Source organism: Bacillus rossius, chromosome 13, assembly GCF_032445375.1.
Source record: "Bacillus rossius redtenbacheri isolate Brsri chromosome 13, Brsri_v3, whole genome shotgun sequence".
Classification (NCBI taxonomy): Eukaryota; Metazoa; Arthropoda; class Insecta; order Phasmatodea; family Bacillidae; genus Bacillus; species Bacillus rossius.
Window position 1 is genome coordinate 46,700,061 of NC_086340.1, and position 26,566 is coordinate 46,726,626.

At 41.8% G+C, this 26,566-nt stretch overlaps 1 protein-coding gene across 1 annotated transcript; it reads left to right on the forward strand.

Annotated features, from left to right (window-relative positions):
* Window positions 1-7,623: 7,623 nt before the first annotated feature.
* LOC134538524 (uncharacterized) lies at window positions 7,624-23,988 on the forward strand. Its single transcript, XM_063379918.1, has 2 exons — window positions 7,624-7,972; window positions 17,771-23,988. Exon 2 carries the CDS (start codon window positions 17,815-17,817, stop codon window positions 22,180-22,182), a length of 4,368 nt encoding a protein of 1,455 aa, XP_063235988.1. The 5' UTR covers window positions 7,624-7,972; window positions 17,771-17,814; the 3' UTR covers window positions 22,183-23,988.
* The last annotated feature ends 2,578 nt before the right edge of the window (window positions 23,989-26,566 follow it).

Genomic DNA, 26,566 nt, shown 5'->3' on the forward strand with positions numbered 1-26,566 from the left:
GGCTGAATTGGAACTTTACTAGGTTTACATTCTATCATGTTAAATTTTTCAAGAACTCTCCTAATCAAATCACTTTGACTGAGAATTAAGCTTCCATCCTCACCTTTGAGGATGTCCATGCCCAAAAAATGCAACTTTTCATTCGAACTCAAATCTCTCATGCCCATCTTAGACTTAAGAGCAGACTTAGTGTCTTCGAGATCTGCACCAGAATTTGATACTAACAGAAAATCATCAACCCACACTAAGATATAAAAAGTACCCCTATGGTACAAACAAGGATCAATTTTTGATCGCATAAAACCCAGGTTGATCAATTCACTATTTACATAGTCATTCCATGCTTTAGGACTTTGCCTAAGCCCATATAAGGCTTTGTTCAACTTAAGAACTTTATCGTCACTGCACTGTACACCATCCGGCGGTTTCATATACACAGGCACTGGTAATTTGCTCTTCAAAAATGCTGATCGTACATCGAGCTGGTGTAGCTGAAGACCTCGCTCAACTGCAACTGAAAGCAGAACTCGTAGCGTTGTCATCCGGGCAACTGGAGAAAATATATCTTCATTTTCCAATGTTGGCTGTTGATACCCACGAGCAACAAGTCTGGCTTTCTTCTTCGTAGTTCCATCCACACTTTTAGAAGAGAAGATCCATCTACTGTCAATAACAGATGCATCCATGGGTGCTTCAACCACTTCCCAAGTTTCATTACTTTCTAAAGATGACAGCTCCTCATTTAGTGCTTGCCTCCAACCAGCATCTTTAACTGCATCTTTGAAACTGTTAGGCACATCTGAAGATACTGATAATGCCAGAACATCGACAGCAAAGTTGAGCTCAAAATCTTCCAAGTACTTTGGTAGTTTTTTGTGCCTAGAAGATCTGATTCCAGTTGATTCATTATACACACCCTCAGGATGAAAACCAATGAAGTCACCATCACCATCATCATCAGACTGATTGTTTTCATACATTTGTGTGTCATCTCGTGCAAACTGAGGACATACATCCTGTGTTTCATTTGGAATGTTTGAAGTAACACCTTCTGATGTTGCAGTATGTGTAATACTACCTGAGGATGGGCTTTCAGTATACCCAAGCTCATCAAAGATCACATTTCTTGCAAATTCAACATTTTTCTTTTCAGGATTCCACAGTCTGTAACCATTGTCACAATACCCGGTAAGAAATAACCTTTTAGATCTGTCACTGAGTTTTCCTCCATCTCTATCTTCTTTATGAATGAATGAATATGCAGGACATCCAAAAACTTTTATCTTTGACAGATCCGGCTTATGGTTATACCATATTTCAGCTGGGACAATTCCATTCGGCAGTGCTGATGTAGCCAGTCTATTTGTGAGGTAGGTGGCGGTCATAACAGCTTCTCCCCACATCTCCTTGCCAAAGTTACTATCTAGCAGGAGACACCTAGTTTTCTCCAAAAGCGTTCTGTTGATTCTTTCTGCCATTCCGTTTTGAGATGGATTTCTGGCCATAGAATAACTAACACTGATTCCTTTCTTTTCACAAAAGCTCTTAAAATTGGAAGACACATATTCACCACCTCTGTCACACCTTAAATTCTCTATGCGAGAATTAAACTTAGCCTCAACCATAGCTGTGTACATCTTAAATTTTTCAAAGACTTCTGATTTATTTCTCAGCAAATATGTGACACAGAAATGACTATAGTGATCAATAAAAGTCACAAAATAGTTAAACCCATCATATGTTGGTGGGGATATTTTTCCACACACATCAGAAGACACACATTGAAGTACTCTCTTTGCTTTGCGTTCTTCTGGTATAGCCTTCAGATAGGGTAGCTTAGTTTGTTTACCTTTCAAGCACACATCACATAACTCAGTGGGATACTTGGAAGAATGTCCCATTCTTCTATGCATCACACTGCTTGACACAGCTTTCACCATGGCTGCATTAGCGTGCTCTGGTATGAGATGCATCTTAACTACATACAATCTTCCAAACACTTGTCCCAACATAACCTTACGACCACACACAATTTTAACACAAGAGTTTTCAAAACTTACTTTACATCCTTTCTCTTCTAACTTACGGACTGAAAGTAAGTTAAATGCCAAGTTCTCACACACTAAAACATCCCTAATCTTTATGTTTTCACCTCCTTCAGACATACAAGAAATATTTCCTTTGCTCACAGCTTTCAATGACTCACCTGCCTTAGCCACATTAATGTCGAAGTTCACATCAGTTCTATCACTTAGATATTTTTGATAGCAACTTTTAATGATATGGAAACTTGCACCACTATCAATAACAAAAATAACTTCTGTTAGTTCACCATCATTCATTGCAGGCTGTTCACTGTCCACATGCCCGCATGACGAACTTTCTGTATCGAACGATGTCAAAAAAGAAAATTCCACCTCATTTGTAGTTGCAGCAGTATCCTTATTCTTCAATTTTGGACAATTAAATTTCATGTGTCCCTGTACTTTGCAATAATAACACTTTCCATTAAAACTTCTACCTGGAACATAATTACCTTTGTTATGCTTATGCTGTGAATACTGATGAGATTGTCCTCTTAATCCCTTGTATGCTGCAAAAACGTTTTGTGGGCTTTCATCTTTCTTCAGAAGTCTCTCTTCTTCTGCTAATAGAGTATTTTTCACATACTCAAATTTCACAGCCGACTTATCTTTATTATACAATATATCCATGGCAGATACAACACTATCAAAATCTGAGGGCATCGCCACCAACAATTGATTAACCATTTCATCTTCCTCAATCTTTCCACCAGCCACCTTGACTTCAGAGGCCATAGACTCGAATTGCTGTAAAAATTCTTGAAGAGGCTTTTCTTTCTTGTATTCCAGTTTCCGCCAAGCTTTCTGTGCAGTCACCATGGATTTCATCCCACGTTTTTCATATGTAGTTGCTAGGGTGTCCACAATTTCTTTTGCCGTGATTTTATTCATAATCATCGGCAACATGTTGTCTGCCAATCCTTGGACGAGAAGATTTCGAGCTTTGACGTCTTCTTGCTTAAATCGTTTAAGATCAGCTTCTACCGTCGGAGGTTCGGTTGTCAACATGTGTAATACTCCATTCTGTTCCAGCAGTAACTTCATCCGATAGAACCAGTTACTAAAGTTTACACCATCAAATGGTCTAATCCCAAATGGTACGTTTGCCGCATTCGCCATACTTGAATACGACATGTTTCACCAAAGACCATACACTGATAACAACCATACACACGAGTCACATGAAGCCCTTAACCAAAAACTGCATATTCTCCATAAAACCAACTATATCTCTTGAACAGAAGTTGCCTACTGGCTCTGGGCCCATAACCTATTAGAGTTAACACAGTAATACGCGTTCACTTCTGTTACTATATATATGGTTTTATTGGATTGACTTCACAGTCTACATTTTAAACGAAGTGTATCAGCAGCCTGCACAACAACAACGGAAGTCGCTAAAAAAAAAAATGCTGCCAACATTAACACATAACATCCTCTTCCACTAACAGAATAATACCAAAACCAGAATCACTTATATTACGTACATATACTAGAAGGACAACGATACATATAAAGAACTAAATCGGAATTGTCATCAACAATTTCCCATTTTTGGTGTCTGATCAACTTGCCACAGACCTAATCTACGGCTCTGATTTCATTGCCAAGACAGGTCTAATCATTAATCTTCAGGCTACGAATTTTGTTTTCAAATTCAATATGGGTAACCCTATTCCTTGTGGTACCCCTAAGCAAATAGTTTCAGTTCCGGCCGTGCCAACGGCAGCCATCTTGGATCAGGGAAACACCAATTCACACGAGCACCTTAATACACAGCAGCGGGCCGCCATTGATAAATTATGCAGCAGTTTTCTAGACGTCTTGACTAGTAAACTAGGTCGCACGAATTTAGTCGAGTACCAAATTGAGTTAGCGGATAAAATTCCAGTGAGATCTCACCCTTATCAATTTTTAGGCCCTAAGATGCAAACGATGCACAATCATGTTCAGGAGCTTTTAGACAAAGGGGTAATCGAACCCTCGACCTCCGCCTACAGTTCCCCAGCTTTTCTGGTGCCTAAGGGCAAGGATCAACAACGATGTGTAATTGATTACAGAAAAGTTAATGAGAAAATAGTCATACAAAACATACCTTTGCCAGACCCAAACACTGCTTTTCATTGGTTCAGTAAGGCCAAATATTTTAGTGTGTTTGATATAAATTCTGCTTACCACCAAATTCCCCTTACTGCGGATTCAAAACCTATCACAGCCTTCTGTGTCCCTTGGAACTTGTACCAATACACAGTAGTACCTTTCGGACTGGCCACCGGTGCCCAAGTACTAACTCGACTCCTAGATCAGATACTAGGAGATCTAAAATTCAAAACAGTGTACAACTATCTAGACGATGTCGTCGTATATTCAGAAACATTTGAAGAACACATCAAACATTTAGAGGTAGTCCTTAGTAGATTTCGTAAAGCAGGGTTAACTGTCAACACAAAAAAGGTTAAGTTTGCAGTCCAAGAACTGTCTTTTCTAGGACACTTGGTTTCTAGCAAGGGAGTAACCATTGATCCTTCACGTACACAAGCCATTCGTGATTTTCCGCCTCCCACAAACCCTAAGGGTATTTCACATTTTATTGGTATGACAAATTTTTACTCAAAAATATTCCTAATTTCGCTGAGCACGCAGCACCACTAAATACGTTGCATAACACCTTTCACATGGGGTCCGGAACAAGAAAAAGCTTTTATTTTCATGAAACAGGCGATTTCTTCCCCGCCTGTACTCCGTATGGCAGACTTCACCAAACCTTTCATTTTACAGACTGACGCGTCCAGTGTGGCTATTGGCGCAGTACTATCACAGGAAGTCGAAGGCTGCAGACAGCCCATTGCATTTGCGTCGCGGACACTTACCCACGCCGAGAAGAAAGCCTCCTCAATCTACGAATTAGAATGGCTCGCCGTGGTATTTGGCATTGACAAATTCCGCCAATTTATAGAACACAGGGAATTCCTGTTAGAGACAGATAATCAGGCATTAGCCTGGCTTTTAGCACACCCGAAACAATTAGGGAAACTTGGGCGGTGGATTACAAAAATTTCCTCCTTGAAGTTCAAAATCCAACACATTCGTGGCACACAGAACATAGTAGCGGACACACTTACTCGCATGTTCGAAAACCCAACTCAGACTCCACCCGAAGGAACACCACTCTTATGTCAAGCCCTATTGACAGATTTTCCGTTGGCATTTCAGGATTTACAAAGCCAGCAGGAAGCTGACCCACACATTTCCAGTATTATTAACCTTTTTAGTTCAGGAATGGCGCCAAAATACTTTAGGATATCTAAGGGGCTGTTGCAAAAACGCACCCCCCAATCAAAAACATACAAAATTGTGCTCCCACAAAATCTGCGTGATATGATTTTCCATTATTATCACACCTCGCCGGTGGGCGCACACCTCGGTATATATAAGACCATTCAGGCTATCCGACGTCATTTCGTGTGGGACGGCATGCACAAGGACATCACCGAGCAGGTGAAACTATGCAAAATCTGTGCGCTGAGTAAGCCAGCGCAGAACACTCGTTTCTGTTATTTAACCTCGGATGTGGCCGAGCGCCCCATGCAAAAGATGTTTATAGACTTTGTCGGGCCTTTCCCGCGCTCAAGGACAGGAAACACTATGCTGCTAGTGTGTATCGACGCCTTCACAAAATTTGTCTGGCTCATCCCGATGCGAAAAGCCACCGCAGAAAACACTGTTTCTGCGCTACGTAATCAGGTCTTCAAGACGTCGGGAGTCCCATCTATAGTAGTTTCAGACAATGCAACCCAGTTCACGGCTAGGATTTTCAAGAACATGTGCTTCTCACATGGCATCCTGCACGTCACAACCTCGCCTTATTATCCACAGCCCTCGCATGCTGAGAGATTCAACCGCAATCTCCGGTCTGCTTTAATAGCTTACCATGCGCAGGAGCAGGATAAAAGGGATTCGAATTTGGTGTGGCTGCAAATGGCCTTTTATTATGCACATCATGAAGGACACAAAAGTACTCCTTTCGAACTCATGTTCACTTACCGACCTAATGCCCCTCTTTCAAATCTTTGGTCTTTGAATGACCTATTGCCCGATGATCCGAGAGACATCAGGGAGATTTGGAGAAGAGCTCGTAAAAATCTCAGTCTGGCTCATGAGAGCAGAAAAAAGAAATACAACGAAAACCGATCTCCTAACCCTATCAGACTAGGCGATTTTGTGCTTTGTAAGGCTCACCCACTCAACAAGGCAGTGGATAAGTTTTCCGTCAAGCTGGCGTACCACTGGAGAGGTCCCTTTCAAATACAGCGATTTGTGGCCATAGGTGGCATGGCCACTTGATTTTATATTTATTTTAATTAATGTTGAATTATGGCTGTGACGTAATTTTAGTTTTTGTATTTGCCCTTTTCCTTTTTTATAAGTATTGGTCTTTTATAAGTTTTGTTAATCTTATTTTTAAATATGTTTTTATATTATGTTTTTTTAAATGGTTTAGTTTCTTGATATTTAATTATATCGATTTGGGCTTTGAATCATAATACGGTGTACGACGCTCCCCCCCCCCCCCCCCCCCCCCCCCCCCGTGAAGATTGAAATGGACTGTTCCAAGGCAATAAAGTGGTGGGGGAAATACGTCAAGATTGACGGAATGAGCTGTATGAGGGAGTCGTCAGCTGATCGCCGTGGTGGACGTGTATGCGCTTCGGGCGTGACGAGCGCGGGTGATGGCTCGTGGTATTGGGCCGGCGGGGACTCGTGAAATATTCTTTAACATAAATCAGCTGACGTATATTGAACTTCGGCAAATACTTAGATTGTGGCGGGTGCTGCCAAGAGGATGAAGAGTCTACGCTACTTTTTTCGTTAATGAAGCATTTAGCATGTGTGCTAAAGTACAGCCGGCTAAACTCCGGGCCAGGAGGTCCGGGGTGGGATGCGACGTTCAACGTTTAATCCAAGTAAGTGATTCCGGCTCCGAACTTTTGCCCCTGTAACCCCGGGGCGTTGATATAAACTTTGCCCACCATAACAGTGAACAATTTAAAAATGATTTTTGCCAAAAGACCCTAATTCCCGCGTCGAGTGTATGTTGCGTCCTCGTACTCATTTTTACCGAACCTTCCATCAAGCATGCCATGAAGCGCCGTAAAATAAATTCACCTGGGTGTAATCAAGATGTTTTAGAGAGACATTAATTTTTACTAACTTTTACTTGAATAGTATTGTAATTTATTATTTATATATATATATTTTTAGAACGGTTTTTGTATCAATGTCTGAATTTATTTATGCGTTTATTGCAGTATTTATTATTTATTGGTATATATTAAAACGTGGCTATATTAAAAGCCTCTATAACTTTATAGGGCAAATGGTTTTAGATATAATTGTAATTTTTTTGATATTTGGTCGTAAATTAAATTCCTTACCATGCTCATGCGCAAATGGTCTCATTAAAGTTTTTCACATTTCGAGTAATTACGTTCTTTTCATTTTAAATACTATTAATCTGATCTCTTCCTTTTCTAAAAACCTTTTGAATAATTTATTTATGAATTTTGGGGCACTCGTTTTTTGGAGCAGCGTGCAAAATAATAACTTAAAAAAGATAAACAAGATTGGAGTGTTGAAGGCTGTTCCCAGACGGGTGTCTAACTTGTGGTGGTGTGACACCGGGAGTGTCAACCGCGACAGATTTTTAACGCCAGTTACGGTTAGCCTAGCTGACCCCAGTTCGGGATAATTCGTGACCAGAGTGCACATCTCCCATCTAAAGAAAACACAGGCTAACTTAATATAAATGTGTTTACTTTCCTTCCCCTAACATAGGGGACTCTCTTAAATTAGGCATGCCAAAAACCTCGAGGTCTTAAAAATCCATGGTACTAGAAATAAGAATGCTAGCATTAAGTTGTATTAGTTTTAAGTGGCCGCTTAGTTAATAAGCACTTAGTTAATAAGTTTGTTTAAGGTTTATCGATATGCTGTGCCTGAGAGGCGGACGCGTCTCAAAGGTGTTAGAATATAATAAGTAGGATACAGGCGAACCTGGTACTAATTTTACTAAGGAGTGTGTGTTTTTTTTATTTTCCCTATATGCTCCGCATTCAAGCGGGGGAGTATGTGCCGGAAATTAGGCATTTCGTCACCGTTTTTAATTTTTCTATAATTTTAAAATTTTTTTGAGAATTCTTATTTTTTAATTTATCTGGTTGTTAAGGGGGTGATTTACTTTTTGTTAGGCCGGTGTACGCCACGTGTTTAAACTTAGTGCCTGTGGACCGAAGCCCCCTTTCTCAGGGGGCCAGTCTGATATTTTGCTGTCTAATGTGGACGTAGGCAGCCCGGTTGATTTTCTCCCGCCTGCAGTCACGTCCCGAGTTTGTAATTTTATTTCCCTTCATGACCAAAATTGCATAGAGCAGCTTTTGGGCTGCAAGCTGCTACTTCTGAGAGGCCTGCTGAGAATAGCAAGTCTCGTCACAAAAGGGCTCCAGTGGCCCGGTGTTCCCAGCGGAGTAGCGTTTTCTGTACATCTTCCCTTCCCCCCCCCCCCTCCTCATTAGTTCTGAGAAATCAAGCTAGGAGCAGTGACTTGACGGGAACTTAGCCAAGACGATGGCCTAATTCAAGGACATTCTCCCTGGTCGTACAGAGACGTCCCCGACATCTAGCGGCGAAAAAAGTAACCGCGGGCCTGGTCGCCAGCGTGCAAAGCTTACCCTCCTGACACCTAGTGGCAAGTCAGCTCACCGCCTCAGTTAGTTCCCATTTACGCCGCTAGAGAGCAGCGCTGCCGTGCCATAAGGCACTATAACTTTCTTCTCGCGGCCTGTAGAAGGCGATTCTTTGTAGCTTCCGGTTACCGCCGGTAGAGAGTGCGCAGGTCGTGTTGTTGTCACGCCCGCCTTGGACACCTCCGCACGTTTTCGGATTAGAACCGAACCTTTCCCCTCCTACCTAGGGCTTTAGCGCCCGTTTTAATTAGAAGCCTGGTCCGCCATAGAGGGCACTCAGTACTATGACCTCGGCTGCTGACCACGTCTTCTCGGCATCCTCTGTGTTAAGAGGCTTTTCGCGGGAACGGCGATTTTCGGTTGCATGAAAGATGTAGTCAGTTGCTTAAGGGATGTGATCCCATTTGTACAGTAGCCAGGCAGAGGTAGTTTTTAGAAAAAGTCACGTGTAGTTAAATTTTTTTTTTTTATTCTTTGTATCTGGTTTCCTTCGCGCATCTGCGAATTCTCGGTACGCGCTATGCTGATGTAAGCGCGTGATACCTCGCGAGCTATGTTTCCACACCCTGTTTGGTGAGTAGGCCTAATCCTTTTTTTTCTCCCCAAATTCCCGTTTGTTGGCCTTTTGCGCAGACTGTGTATGACTGTCTGGACGCAGGTCTAATTCGTTTTGAATTTGACATGTGTTTCAGACAAGGTCAAAGTTTCCGGGGAGAGAAATTGCTCCCCGCATGAACTTCGGGACCTGCAGCTGATTTCCCCCTTTAGAAGAGTTTTCCTCTCAGTCCGACGTCATCCTGGGAAGACCCGGGTGATATGAGCTATATATATTCCACTTGCATAGAAGGAACTTAATTAATTAACAAGATACCAGCGAGCAGTACTTTAAGAGTGTAATCCTCAGAACATGTAACATCAAGGAATCTCATATATATGTAATCGGTGGGAGAATCAAATTTTGGTGCTATACTTGAAATTTTGTTAATGTAATCATTTGTTTGTTAAGGTGTAATGTGTATTGTTTTAAATAATGTAGGGGCGCCCCCTTTACTTTGTTAATTACTAAGATTTTTATTATCATGTCGAAATAATGCTAAAACAAAACCTCTTAAAAATAAACCAGGATAACCTATAGACTAAGCTGTTTATATAGCGTATTTATTTATCATATACAGTAATTCCTCTATTTACGTCGTACCGATTTACGTCGTTTCGGATTAACGTCGCTAATGTTTGAGTACTCATGTTTCAATTTAAGTTGTCGCCGATTCACAATAACGTCGTTTACAATGACCGTAAATCTTTATTTTAACCAAAACACCGTATATAATTCGTTTATAATTCTTTGTTTCATTCGGTAGTTAATTTATGCTATGTAGCGTAAGCTACACGTTCACCGCCTTATCTTATCATACATCATGAGGGACGCTTCCTGCTCTTACGTACAGTATGTACTATATATCTGTTTTTATATTTCAATCAATAAAGGTAATAAAGCAGTTGGTTAAATAACCATTCTATTAAGCTGAGAAGTACTAGTTGGACTTGTTTCCCACGCTGTCGGTTGTCATTTGCTGATAAAATTGCCCGTTGTCACGTCTGTATGCCATCGCTTCCGGCCGACCTTGGGCCGTGGCCGGCCGGTGGCATGAAACATGGCTCATTTTGCGTCGTTTCTATTTACGTCGCGGTTTTCAGGAACGTAACCCCGACGTAAACCGAGGACTTACTGTACCTTCTACATAACGATCCACGAACTCCCAAGTTACTAGTGTGCAGGGAGTGTAAATTTTGTCTTGTTCACCGCCTCGTGTCCCCTCTGGTAATTAATTTTAAATTTCTTAATATTTTGCCCAGCTGTTTCCAAGGTTTTTATTTAAATTAATTTAAAATAATATAATTTTTGGGCACTAGGGGCGTTACAAAGTTTTTTACTGTTTATTAAAGGTATTGTGTGTGTAGACAAAGTTTGAGATTGGAACAGAAACAAAATAAGAAAGTATTTTTTACAAATTAGAAATATGCATGTTTTTGTTTTTTATCATCGCGAATTTTCCCATTTTTTCATTATCTTAAAAGAGATACCTAATATAATAAAGCCGCTCTAATGAGATTTAATTGTTTCTAGGTTAACAAAAACTGTTAATTATCAAATATTGTTAATTCTATATATTCTATTTATTATTATTTACGCGATGTCATAAAGTACGCGTACGCAATACGACTCGATTCGTTGCATGTTATGAGGTATCTGAAGGAACGAGTACTGATTGTACTGAAGTAACGAATACATACGGGTATGCTTTTTTTCGTTACTTTTACACCTCTAGTTAGTACTGTGCACGGCCACAACAGCGCTGCTAGAGGTGGGTCGCAAAGTATGAACCTGATACTTTGTAACTGATATGCGCCTTTATCAGGAACGGCAAACGAGTACACTATTCAAGTATCAAGTACTTTAGTATCAGTTCAGAATTCGCCTGGAACAACACCACGGCCAATGAGCGCAGAACCCGATCGCAGATGACGGTCACTTGGGCGGAGCTTGTGAAAGGGGAGGGAGCAGGAACGACGAATAAGGGATAAAGAAGGGAAATAATGTAGGGGAGGAAGCGCAGGGGAAGGCGTTGAAGGAGAGCGCAAAGCGAAATTGTTACGAGTCGTTTTGTTTATTGTCCCACATCAAAGTACGCTCAGTGCGCAGTGCGTGCACAGTCTCGTTCAATAATAAAACTAATGAAATTTTAATATTAAAAAGTACATTAATACAAGATATAATATGTATATTTGTGCAGCTAACAGCTATGAAAATGCAAATAAATTCTCAGTTGACACTAATAACAGATGTAATCAACATATGGACTTTCTTTTTTCGAACAAAATTAGTAACTAGTGTTTTCATACATTAAAAGATTACGATTTTATCAAAAATTAAAAATAAAAAAACAGATAGGTACATTAGTGAGCATACTATATCAATGTTTACATTTCAAATGTTTCTTCAGATTAGTCGATGATGATTTATAACTCAGTTTTTGTTTACACAAATTACAATTAGCAAATTCATTATTTTCCGTGAAAAATTCCACACAAATGAAGTCTTTTTCCTGCACTTACCCATTCCTTATTTCACTATAAAGATACTAACTACAAAGCATGACAGCCCGCAACAATGTACATGGTGGTAATTAATACACGGCCAGGACGAACTGCAGTGAATGTTGAACTGATTGATACTGGCTGTATCAGGCGGGCATGAGAGTAACAGAGGTAGAGAATTACCGGGCGTGATAAATAATGTATCAGAAAAACCGATACATTTTAAGCTGGTGATGACGGCACGGAGGATGTGTAACCTGTAACGAGAATGCTGATACCTTGTCGCTTCCTGGGACCCCTACTGCTCTAACTGTTTCAGAAGTATCAGCTACTTGTAACTAGTACATTACTGTATCAGTGTGGGTTGGACAGATACCGAAAGTTGCTGTAACAACTCACCTCTAAGCGCTGCAAATAGGGATGCAAACGATACATCGATGTTTTCAAAACATTGATGTATCATTCATGAAACATCGATGTTAGCATCGATGTTAGCATCGATGTTAGCATCGATGTTTTGAAGAGCGATACATCACCGATGCATCGACGAAAAAGTACAAAAACATCGACATAGTTCATCATTAAAATTACCCTAGTTTTTTATAATACTTTGGCTATCAATTCATGAATATTTATTGAATATATAAAAAAAAACCTTACGATACGACATTTAGAATTTAAGATACAATTTTTTTAACTGTCTGTACTTACTATAATAACCTACATTTTTAAGTAGGTATTAAAAATGTTGTAAATACTAAACTATTTGGTTGATTTCAGTATCAATTTTTTCCCAGTACTTTATATCTATAAAATCATTTTGAAAATAAATGCCGTTAAAATTTTTTGTTTACATGAGAAAATTCTTTTAAATTTTGAAAAATATAGGGGAAAAAGCAGCGAGACTTTATGGACAATATCATAGTTTGTTGTACATACAAGCTATTTATTGATACCGATACAGTCTCGCTAGCTCTATCGAGATAAAATTAATGTTACATTTTAAACCTGCACATACACTTCATGCTTTTTCCCTATTTTTTTTTAATTAAAAATAAATTGTGTAAAAAAATAGTTATTTTTAAAATAATTTTAGACTTCTTAAAATACTGAAAAAAAAAAAAAAATGATAAGGATACCAACCAAAATGGTTTAGCATTTACAACATTTATTTATACTTAAAAATGTAAGTTTTATAAGTATTGAAAATGAAAAAAAAGGTTTCTTGAAAACTAAATGTCATATGGCAATGGTTTTTGGATAGATAGATAGATCTCTCATGATCTGTACTATTTACAATATATTTATGAAATGATAACTAAAAACATAAAAAAAAGGGTAATTAAATAGTCTGCCCAGACACACATACGGTGCGCAGAGCTTCAGGAAAAACAACGTGATTTGAAAACTACTCAAGATATCCGAGTGGGGTCTGTTTACGAAAAGAATTTAAGTGTTCGCTGAATGCCGAAAGGTACTTTTGAATTCGGATTAAGTTTTTAAACTGTGTTTTTAGTAGAGTGAAAATGGCTAAAAGGCGTGTTTTCGGAGTAATTTTTAGGCATAAAACTGATACAGAATATTGAAACCACTTAGGGGCAGTGCAGTACGGTACACCTTTATCTTAATTTCTCCGCTATATAATGTTACGGTCACCGCTCAACTTTCACAGCTATCTTGTGGATATTGTGGTCAGGGACCTGTAGTAGGTATGTTTTTTGGCTACATACTATAATTTAAATCATTTTGGCATGTTTTTCCTGATATTTAAAAACATAGGTTAAAACATTGATGTATCGGTTGTCAGAACGATGTTTTTTCATTTGAACATCGATGTTCGTGATATCAGTGTTTTTAAGAGCGATGTTGCATCCCTAGCTGCAAATAGCATTCTAGCTGTTATTCAGAGAGTGGCCTTTCTATCTCTCCCTCTCGTTTCTATAGGATCTGTGATTGGTACAGTACAAGCCATGCTTATATACAAGTCGGTTACATTATCATTACAGTCAATATTTACAGATTTAGCCTTTGCAGCATGTTCTATAAGATGTCACTGACTGTCCTGACTATCTGGATGCTCCCAACACGAGCGGAAGCCCGCTCCTTCCCTGATTAATGACACAATGAATCCCACTTATTTACATTCTGCGGCAGGCGCCATCTGTTGGCGCCGGGTGCATCACCATCTTACAGGATAACTAGCTTAGGCGTAGAGATTAGGTAAAAAATACCCTTCGGTGTCGGGGCAGCCATGTTTGCTTCAGGGATGAGCATGTAGCACTCACACAAGTGGACCGAGGCCAAATGCAGGACACGACACCACATTACATCACTTTGATTTAATTGATGAGGAAACAGGAACATCAATGAAACCACTGTTAGTAACATTTTAAAACATGACAAAGGTTGGTGTAAATCTCCTTGACCAGCTCATTCAAAAAAATGATGTTTCTAGGAACACTCGCAGGTGGCCCATGGAAATTTTCTACAATTTACTGAATATATCTGCCATCAATGCACTGTGTATATATCGAACAAACAGAAAGGAAAACAAATAATTGAGAAAACAGAGTTTATGCAGAGGTTGTCGTGGGAAATGAGCAAACCTCAAATAAAGTACAGATCAGCATTGCCACAAGTGCCTATTGAATTGAGGCGACGTGCATGTGTTCTACTGGGTGTGACTTCAACAAGAAAGCCTTAGGAAAATCTGAAACAGGGTTCCAGAGGACGATGTTGTGAATGTGGACGCAAAAAAGACTGCACAACAAGAAGATAGTAAGTTACCAATAATGCAAGGAATGGATGTGTGGTAATCATTTGCACGATGTATGTTACAATTGTTTGTAAGTAAGTGTATTTTAACCAGGAACTCTAATAAATGGTTATTTTAGGGTACATGCATGATAATATACAGCAAAGGGACCACATAAGTAGTTTTGTGTTGACAGTTATGTATAAGTACAATATTTTCTGCTTTTGGTTTTATTGTTGTGATAGTTTTTGTTTTATTGCTTTATATTTTTTACTTTACCCAGAAATTAGTATAATTTTGTGATTTAGCATACTTATAAAATAATGTACTTATGAAACATTCTGACTTAATATAATATGATGCCATGAAACATAAATAAGATAAATATAGGTGACATAAAAAAAGATGGTGCCAAAAAATGAAAGGATGTGTTTTGAACATCTTCACAATGTATGTTTGAATTGTTTGCAAATACTTAGGTATTTTTCGACCAGGAACTCCAAGAAAACATTTTAATTTAAGGGCATATACATAAATACATGATTAAAAGCAGCAAATACATGCTATATATTATATTGTGATAGTAATGTATACAATGTTTTCGGATAATGGTTTTATTGTGATGCAGTTTCATTTGTTTCAATATATTATATTGTTATTATATACTTCGCCCTCTTAAATTGGTACTACTGTTGCTTAGAATACCTATAAAACTAGGCACACATGAAATATCCCGAGTTCTTGAAATATGACACAATAAAAACAAAAAAATCATATGGGTGACATATCAACTACGCGCCCAAACATGTAACGAAAAAGCACGCGCCCACTCCAGGGTTAAAACGGTTTCTTTTACGTTACCTAACAGTAATTGGGATTTGTCACTTTCTGGAATGTGGTTTGTGAGTTGTATACCAATAAAGTAGTGCTTATTCGCTACCATACCCGATCATCTTGGAATACCGGCCTAAACTGAATTTTATGAAGAATTTAAATCTAGGGACGTAGCACAGCTAACAAATGAGAATTTTCATTGTTATTGTTTATAATTGATGTCATGTATGAAATTTCTTTTGTCCCAGGCAGCTGTTAGAATAATTTTAGTTTTGCCCTAATTATTTCAGTATTATTTATACCAATGCTATCCTTTCGTAAAATTTAGCTGTTTATTACTACTCACATAGTTTAAACAACATACAACTACTAAATTCTTAAAGAAAAACACTTTTATCCTAGAAGTAATGCAGTATTGTCATAAGTTGTTTGGATTTATTAGTTCTGATAACCAAAATAGTTGGCGTTGTATATTTTTTTATTAATGTAGTAATATTTGATGAAAATTCTTAGAAGAACCTTAAAAATACTGGATTTTTTTTTGTTGCCGAAAGAGTGGTCACCCTCAGTTAGTTGTTATGGTCAACATTTGTTTTTCATTGTTCCCCCAAAAACAGAAATGCAAAATAAATAAATACAGACAACACCTTGCAACATCAATAACAGAACCTCAGGACTTCATTGGATAGAACCAGGGGTTGATCTTCAGCAGAGTAAACTGCACGGGAGGTTAGGTTCTCCCTATAGGACGTTCCTAGCTCAGGTGGATAGGACCTTGGGCTAGCGATGTCATCAGCAGCAGGTGTGATCACGTGTCAGAGAAAAGCTGGAGATATAAAGTGATTATTTTTTGGTTTACATGAGGAATCAAAATGTTAATATTAGCCCAGTCAATAAAGGGAAAAAAATAACGATAGTCGGAAAAAATTAGATAAAAGCTGAATTTTGGACAGTTGTTAGAACACTACTAGAGGTGTTTTTCCCCAAAAGTCCCCGCCCCTACCCCCTGTGCTTCCCCCCCCTACACCCCCTCAAAGTTCGGATTTGCTGTGTATTGGTTATACGCCGATATCTTCGTACATAAGAGTCATAAATGGATGAATGTTTTTTTTGTTTTGTTCCTTATAGTATACTGCACAAAACGTATTCCGGCAACAATTACGCTAAAGCTACTGTTTTTGCCGTAATTCTAATAAATAGGTGTCAAATAGTCGATTTTAGCTTGCCACATGAATGGTTTTTATCCTGTAGTTTTTACGTAAACAAAAATTCACTAATATTGGCTAAGTAAACGTTTTAGCGCATTATAAATTCTTTAAAACGATACCCTATTTATAGCCTTTGGACCAGTGACTCACATTTTAAGCGACACGGATTAGTGTCGAGTGCGTCAATCTCGACTCCACGCGGACGATGCGCAACAATAGAAACAGTCGCCATTAACGTCAGTTACCATGAAACTGCCGGAGTTGCAAGACGTAAAATGTGCTTTGGTCGTGATTTCTTTAGCGTGTGGAAACCGTATACTGTATTATGTCAGTGCCAGCGGAAACATCTTGCTAATTGCTTTTGAAGAAGCATGTTTTATGTGAGTAACTGGTTAACATATTTAATTATGTGAATCTTTTCATTACATTAATTATAATAACGCAACTTCTCTCTATCGACTTACACCACTGCAGCCAAACCATATGTCACAGAAAACTAGTGTTTTACGCACACAAACAGTGACACGCTGAGAAGTTCCTTTTAAGAAAAGTTGTCATAGTTAACTAAGTACACATGAAAATGCACATAAAATTTCGCAGAAAAACAACCAATTCTTGATTGGTTCTCTGGGCCTGTGTTTGCATGCGTCTCTTAATTTATCCCAAGCAATTTGCTGTAATGGAATAATACCCAAAGTATTTCTTTAAATAACTGTTAATAATATGTGCCTTGCTAGTTAGTCCCTTTAGCATTAATAAATCTTAACATATATAATTGCATTACTATTACGACGTTAATAAATAGGTATGTTGATTTAGTTAATGATGGTATTTGTAGCACTTGGTCATTTTCATTTAAATTAGCAAAATGCAGATAGAAAAATTATATATTTAAGTGTGAAGGCAATTGGTTTACGTAATGCCAAATAATCAGAACCATAATTTTAATAATAAAATGTTCCAATCAGAACACATTCTTAGCTAACTTTGTTAGTACTCGTAGTATTACTTACAAAAACAATATTAATGCAATAACTTTGATTTCAGATAAAACAAATTGGCTTTTTGATCGGCTCATATTGACGTTAAAAATGGACACAATTAATTCACTGTGTATTTTTTGTGGCAAGGAGCTTGAAGGAGGAACTGTAATTGTGACGAAAGGTATACAGACGATTATTGATGCAAGTTTATCCCGGAAAGACAATCTGCATGAAAAGTTGGAAGGGAAAACTAATGTTAGGGTTCACAGTGTATGCAGGCAAAACTACACAAGACCAACAAGTATCAAAGCTGCTATTGCATTGACACAATCCAGTGACGTACAGCTGCCGACATCTTCATGCTATTTGAGAAGTTCAGAAGAAAAGTTTGATTTCAAAAGTAACTGCTTTATTTGTGGCAAGACGGCCATTGTTGATTTGAAAGTTCCTTTGGAGCGTAGGGTAGGAATTCACCAAATAACAACATTAGAAATAAAAGAAAACTTTTTAAGGAAATGTGATGAACGAAATGATGAGTGGAGTGAGAGAGTCAGAGCCAGACTGCTAAGTGTAAACGACCTTGTTTCACCAGAAGCACGCTATCACAGAAACTGTCACACAAATTTTTCTAAAATTATATCACCTAAGGGACCTGTTGGAAGACCGAAATGTAAATTTGGAGATTCATTTGCAATGCTGTGTGAGCATATCGAGAACAGTGATGAATGTCAATACACAATAAGCGAGATAAAAGACATTCTGAAAAAAATTTCTGGCCAAGAAGAAACGTACTCAGATAAACATATAACAAATCTTCTACGGCAACATTTTAAGGAAAGGTTAGTTGTGTCATGTACACCAGGACGAAAAAATGTTTTTTGTTTGTCTGAGACAGTTAACAAAATTATGGATGAGTGGTACCGCGATAGGGAAAGTGACCCAGCAACAGAGCGACTGAGGATAGTATTAGCTGCTGCAGATATAATTAAAGAAGATATACAGAAGATGATGTATGACTCACAAACATACCCAAATGTTAATGAAATTCGATCAGGTGGAGAAAACTTGGTTCCAGATAGTTTGAAAGTTTTCATGCAAAGAGTAACGAAAAAGAAAAACACTGTGGATTCAAAAGCAGTGAGTCGAAAGTGTGCTGTAATTAATCATGCAGTAATATCAACTGTACGACCAAGATCATTCTTATCTCCAATACAAACTAGCCTAGCATTAACACTTCATAGACTGTACGGATCTAAACATCTAATTGACTTATTGTCATCTATGGGTGTATGTGTGTCGTATCATGAAGCATCTATTTACATGAATTCTCTTATAAATGCTGGTTCCCCTCAAGTAAATGAAGAAGCATTCATACAGTATGTGTTTGACAATGCTGATATAAATATCCGTACACTTGATGGCCTAAACACATTTCATGCAATGGGAGGAATTCAGTGTATTACACCTAGTGCAAGTGTTGAAACACATATCCAGGTTGAAAGAATAACATCTGGAAAATTCAACAAAGAATGTATCCGTTTATGTTCCTACCCGAAAAGAAACAGTCGGTGTGGTTTCAAAGCTATCATACTTAAGGATTTCAACGAACTTAAATCAGCTAGAAGTCTTATAAATGAGCCATCAAACATTTTGTTTCCTCTAAATTGGATGTGGCTTGCTGGAACAAAGGTTCAGCAAGGATGGAATGGTTTTATGAACACAATAACAAGTCACATGGACGATTGTAAATCCTCATATATAATGGGTGTACCATTCATAAATTTAAATCCCAGTAATCCATCTACGATTTTCACAGCACTGTGTTTTGCAGCAGAACAGTGCAAGAAACGCAACCAGACATGCATAGTTACATTTGATCAGCCGCTTTTTTTGAAAGCTTTTGAAATAGTGTCTTCTGCAGAAGGATCAAGTGACATATCGAAGATTGTTTTGAGGTTGGGTGGTTTTCATTTGTTAATGTCGTTTATGGGCTCAATAGGTCGAATAATGGAAGGAAGTGGGTTAGAAAGTTTGTGGGCTGCTGTATATGGTCAAACAACAGTTAATCACATGTTGAATGGATGTGCATATTCAAGATGCATCAGAGCTTACACTCTTACGGCCTCTGCGATCATAAATGTAATGAGGAACAGCTTCGACGATTTTCAAAATGCCATTATTCATTTGGAGAACATTTCCAAACAGTTACTTCTTCAGGAAACAGAGCCCGAAGAAATGTTGAGAAAACCTGACGTCACATGTACTTTACAAAAATTAAACGATTCCTTGAAAAACATACAGTCAACCAGCAGAACTGCCAAGCTGTGGGTGAATCTCTTGAACTGCATTGACCTCATTCTACAGTTCATTTTTGCAGAGAGGTCTGGAAATTGGGATTTACACTTAAATACAACAATCGAAATGCTTCCATATTTCCATGCTGCTGGACACTTGCCGTATGCGAAGTCTGCTCATCTCTATGTGCAGGAAATGATAAAACTTCATACGAAGCTATCTGAGAAGGAACTCGATTTGTTCGTAAATAATGGAATGTTCACAATACGGCGAAGTGGCAAGTTTTGGTCTGGAACATGGTCCGACATGTGTATTGAACAGTGCCTCATGCGTCCCATGAAAGCTGTTGGAGGCTTGACTCATGGTAGAGGTATAACAGACAGCACTCTGTCAAAATGGATTCTTGGAACACCTTTCTATCTTAAAGTACACGAAGCTGTTGAGGAATTTTTGGGGACTTCCATATCATACAGTGAACAACATGTTGAGCTCCGGGAGTCAAGAAAAACGAGAGACCTGGCAGATGTCGAAAAGTTTACTTCATGGCTTCAAGAACATAACCCATTCTCAAAATTTTCTGGAGAACTGGTATCGTTATCATCTGGATTGGTATCAGACGACTCTGTAGACTGTGACCAAGCTTACGAAAAAGGTGTTGCAGCGATGGAAAATATGAAAGGGAAAAACTTTCAGGAGCTCAAGCTTCATAGGAAAAACATGGTAAAAACGCAGGCGATGCAAAAATCGGTTAATGTTCGGTCAAAGCAGGTAATTGTGAATTCACAACAGCTATTTAACCGCATCTTATGTGTTTGTGACAGCCCAACAAAATTAAAATCATATCTTGAGTATGAATTGGCGCCTCGTCCACCATCCCTTTTTGATGCAGTTTCTCTACGAAAGGGGGCCAAGTCAAAACTGATGAAACATTTTGAGGAGGGTATTGTAAATGATTTAAATCTAAGTGATGCAGCAATTGTCTTGGATGGAGGTTTTCTTCTTCACTGCATTCTTTGGCCAAAAAACTGTACATATGGAGACATAATGCAAAGTTACTGTACATATGTCCTGACAAAATACGGAGAAAATACAACAGTTGTTTTTGATGGATACCCGGAAGATTCCACAACGAAACAAGAAGAACAAAACCGGAGATACGCGAAAAAATCTTCATGTGATATAACTTTTGATGACAACACAAAGTGTGTTACAGGAAAAGAAGAATTTTTGAGTAATAAAAAGAACAAGACAAGAATGATAACTTCACTTGCATCTGAACTAAAAAACAAAGGACTTGAAACATTTATAAGCGAAGGAGATGCTGATATAGATATAGTAAATTTAGCTATAAAAAAACTAAGCACGTTTGCTGAAGTAGTTGTATGTGGCTCTGATACAGACCTGGCAGTACTTTTAACTGCTCTTGCCCCAGAAAAGCGAAAAATGTATTTCTGCAAACATAAGGGAGGTGAAAACCCTGTGACAGTTTTTTATGACATAGCAACTTTGACAGAAAAGTTCAAACACACCAGGAAACTTCTTTTGTTTACTCATGCATTGACTGGTTGTGATACAACCTCATGTTTCTTTGGTGTAGGCAAAAATAAAGCTACTGAAATGTTGAAGTCACCGGAAGCTGAGAAACTGGCTAGAACTTTCATAGCACATTTTTCTACTAAAACCGAAATACTGGTAGATGGGGAAAAATTTGTTCTTGGACTGTATGGGTTGAGTAAATACTCGCACTTGAATGAAACCAGATACTACAGGTTTTCGACGTTAACCAAAAAGTCGGCCTTGAGATCAAATTTTGACTTGGCGAAACTTCCTCCAACGTCAGAAGCCTGTCGTGAACATCTCCTTAGGGTATACTTACAAGTTCAAACATGGTTAGGGAACAGACTTTCGCCCACTGAATGGGGATGGGAAATTGAAGTGGCCAAAAAGAATGGATGTCTCAAAAAAACCTTGAAACCAACCATCAGCTCAAAACCTTTCGCACCCAACGATCTGTTATTTCTAGTGTCCTGCTCGTGTAAACTGGGATGTGGAAATTACTGTCGGTGCCGCAAATCAAATTTGCAGTGTACTGCAATGTGTGAGAATTGCAGTGGTCTGTCGTGCTACAACTCGCCTGGATTTACAAACGAAAACACAGATGATTCACCTTATAATTTATAATTTTTTTTTGTAAAAATAATTGCTGTAATATTTCTCAGACTCGTAAATTTAATCAAGAATGCAAATTTAAATGTCAGAAAAGAAAAATCTGCTGTATTTGTGGTGGGTGGGAGGTCCGTGATGCTGTTTGTTAACATGGTAGATACACTATGTCTGTACCTGAAAAGTGTTCAAACAGCTGCCGGTTGTGGCCAGTCCGGAACACGGCGGGTCCATAGGTGGTGGATAATGGAACTACCCTTACTTTCAAAAGGGTAAGGGAAAAATTCCCCCCGAACCAAAACTGGCGCAAATAAAATTTAATCAATTCGTTTGAGTGGGTTTGTGTATATACCTGTATGTCTGTATATATATTGTATATATGCAGGGAGGGGAAAGGGACAAGACTTTTTAGTGCAGATTACTTTCGTAACTTTATGTTTTGTGTTAACATGTTTCGATGTTAAAAGTTTGTAATGTGCAAGTTTTAAAAACTACAAAAGATTCGTGCAAAAAGATGTGGAAATAAGTTTTTACTTATAGACACAATCATCTATTTCCGGTTGCCTGGACGGTGAGTTACTAGTTAAAAGGCTATATTTAAGGTATCGCTTTAAAGCACTTAGATTGATCTACAACTTTTACTTGGCCAATATTAGTGAATTTTTGTTTACGTAAAAACTACAGGATAAAAACCATTCATGTGGCAAGCTAAAATCGACTATTTGACACCTATTTATTAGAATTACGGCAAAACCAGTAGCTTTAGCGTAATTATTGCTGGAATAAGTTTTGTGCAGTACACTATAAGGAACAAAACAAAAAAAAACATTCATCCATTTATGACTCTAACGTACGAAGATATCGGCGTATAACCAATACACGGCAAATCCGAACTTTGAGGGGGTGTAGAGGGGGAAGCACAGGGGGGAGGGGCGGGGACTTTTGGGAAAAACACTTCTAGTTGTGTACTAACAACTGTCCAAAATTCAGCTTTTACCTAATTTTTTCCGGCATAAAACCTTTATTGACTGGGCTATATATAGGGTGGTTCATTCCTGGTGGGAAGGAGTAAAAATAAATGACAATGATGTACTGCCATCACCCGACCTATGTGAAAGGTCCGGGGGGTACCTGACGGGCGCTACGGGCGTCGCGATGCTCTGGTTGTCCGGAGGGGCGCCAGGCTAGCGGGCTGCTAGGCCGTTGGTGTGGGGTCGTGGGTACTCTGCCCCCGCGTGCCCCGCCAGGTACACGGCTTGAATGTAACCTGAATGGTTCTACGCTTGACTGTGAAGGCCGCTCGGACGTGTGGAGGACGGGGAATTACGGAAAATTAGTGTACACGAGTTGGCGAGAATACGTTTAATTTGTGAGTTTCACCGGGGGTCCATGTGGGTACACGGTACACTCTACAAGTCCGCTCCGCGGTTCATTCTCGCTACAAAAATTCTCACCAACACTAACACAGAAAAACATACCACTACGCGACACTGATGGTTACCGCGGCAGTCTCGACGGACGTGGGTCGATGCTCGCTGGAGACGGCCAGCGCCGAACATTAACGGGTGCAGGGGGGGCTCTATGAGCGGGCTCCTTAATTAGGCGAAACACTTACGTGAGTGATACGATCTGCCGCACGGTATCACCATGAAGACGGTCGGGATAGGCCCGGTTCCGTAAAATACGCGCCGAGTCGACGTGGGCAGCTATGAATTAATGAGGTTTAAATTTAAAGATTTAGTGTAGAATAAAAATTAATAAAATGAAAGAAACTTGGATGCTGCCCACGGACACACGTCTGTTTCCGGCGCGGAGTGGTTCGAGACTGCCGGACATGGCCGCCTCGCAAGGAAGAGAAACTTTCTCTTCTTTGTGAGTCGGCGAGAAAAAAACATATATTAATTTAATTTACTATATTACCAGTTAAAACATGTTCCAGGTGCCCAATTAAAATGTAGCACCTGGTAATTGGGTGCTTAAGGCTTAACAATAGTTTTAATGTATTTAATTATTTAAAACGTGACATCAAGTTGGCGACTGTATTTATCAACATATTGTCTCACTGTGAGCTGTACTAGTTGGATTTCTTCTAATCTGACACGATCCTAGTCACGGACATTTTAATTAAGGCCAGTGGCCGCGGTGACTTTTAATAAGGTTTGTTGTCTATTGGGGTCACGCCCGGGACGCTCGCCTGACTCAATCCGGCTGGGCAAGGGGCGCGCTCCGAAAACGGGATACGGTACTGGCGGTGCGGAGCACGGGCTTAAAGGCCATGGTCGGTACGACGTCAAATGCCCCCCCCAGTGGAAGCCCGTCTCCGCCCCGTGTTCCCGCTCCCGCGGTAAGACGACCCCCTAGCTCAGCCGGCACACTTCGACACGCGATCCCATAGCGCGTGGCGCCTTAGCGCCCGCGGCGCATGGAAAGTCGGCGCAGGCAGACGCCGCCTCGGTCGCTGCGTGGGCAGCTGGGCCGGGAGGCGGCGCCGCGGCGCATGAGGTGCTGGCGCAGGTGGACGCCGCCTCGGTCGCTGCGTGGGCAGCTGGGCCGGGAGGCGGCGCCGCGGCGCATGGAGTGTCGGCGCAGGCAGACGCCGCCTCGGTCGCTGCGTGGGCAGCTGGACCGGGAGGCGGCGCCGCGGCGCATGAGGTGCCGGCGCAGGCCGACGCCGCCTCGGTCGCTGCGTGGGCAGCTGGGCCGGGAGGCGGCGCCGCGGCGCATGGAGTGTCGGCGCAGGCGGACGCCGCCTCGGTCGCTGCGTGGGCAGCTGGGCCGGGAGGCGGTGCCGCGGCGCATCGAGTGTCGGCGCAGGCGGACGCCGCCTCGGTCGCTGCGTGGGCAGCTGGGCCGGGAGGCGGCGCAGCGGCACATGGAGTGTCGGCACAGGCGGACGCCGCCTCGGTCGCTGCGTGGGCAGCTGGGCCGGGAGGCGGCGCCGCGGCGCATGGATGTCGGCGCAGGCGGACGCCGCCTCGGTCGCTGCGTGGGCAGCTGGGCCGGGAGGCGGCGCCGCGGCGCATGGAGTGTCGGCGCAGGCGGACGCCACCTCGGTCGCTGCGTGGGCAGCTGGGCCGGGTGGCGGGCCCCGGCGGCATGGAGTGTCGGCGCAGGCGGACGCCGCCTCGGTCGCTGCGTGGGCAGCTGGTCCGGGAGGCGGCACCGCGGCGCATGGAGTGTCGGCGCAGGCGGACGCCGCCTCGGTCGCTGCGTGGGCAGCTGGGCCGGGAGGCGGCGCCGCGGCACATGAGGTGCTGGTGCAGGCGGACACCGCCTCGGCCGCTGCGTGGGCAGCTGGGCCGGCAGGCGGTACCGCGGCGCGTGATGTGTGGGGCGGCGTGACGAGACTGCCCAGGACATACTCGGCCAGGTGGGCCGGGGGTCGGCGCTCCCGTCGGGGGCGCTCTCGCGGGCTACTCTCCGCGGGGCTCGTCGGGCCTTGCCGTCCGTAGGGCTGGCGTTCCCGCTCGGGTATCAGCGCCGGGCTGGGTGAGCTCCGCCCTGGGGTGGTGTTCAGGACGAACTCCCGCAGCCTCGCGGGTCTGCGTCGTGTCCGACGGGGACGTCCAGCCCCCTCCTCGCGCGGTTGTGTGACGGTGACGCGGAAAGTTGCGTCGGCAAGGAAGGCCGCGTGCACCCAACCACCTTTGGTCGGGCTCGGGGGCGATTCCTCTTCGTCCTCGTCTGGGTCGGATATGATGGGTTCGGGGTCAGGGGTCGCTCTGGCGGGGTCGTCGGAGTCGTCCGCCGCGACTTCTGTCACCCGGCACCTGGCGTGGCGGGGCCGGCCCCTTCTCTGCCGGCGCAGCGTTCTGTGAGTCTCTGTAGGTTCCTTATGCCGCGGGGGCGGCTCGCTCTCGGGGTCTCCCTTCGTGGCGCGGTTTCTGCGGGACAGGGTGCCTCGCCGGGGTCGTGGGGTGCGTCCGCGTCCAGTTCCCCGTCGGAGAGGTGCTCGGGCTCGTCTGGAGCGGTGTCCTCGGCTTCCTCTTGCTGTTGCTCCAGTCCTCCAGGAGGGAGTGCATCAAGGGGGATGTCTGGTCCGTCTGCCGTGTCTCCATGTTTGGGTTCGGCCGGGAGTGGTTCCCCGGGGGTCGCCTGCACTCGCAGGTGGTCCCGGTGGATCTTCTGCACGCGGCGGCCACCCAAGTCCACCATGTAGGACGTCGCCCCCAGGCGCCGCGTCACGGTGTAGGGCCCCTCCCAGCGGGGAGCGAGTCCGGCGCAGTAATTGCGCGGCGCTGCCGACAGGGGGTACGCTCGGGCGTACACCCGATCGCCGGCCCGCAGTTGTGCCGGGGGTCGCGCTGTCTGGGGCGTGATTCCCTGACTGTAGCGGGCTTGTCTTGCGCGTGCTGCATCGTGCTCCTGGGTTCGTCGCTTGTCGCGCTCCTCAGGTTGCTCT

What these genes read in the sequence shown, in the direction of transcription:
- LOC134538524 (XM_063379918.1), top strand. Translation starts at nt 17,815, where the DNA reads ATGGACACAATTAATTCACTGTGTATTTTTTGTGGCAAGGAGCTTGAA.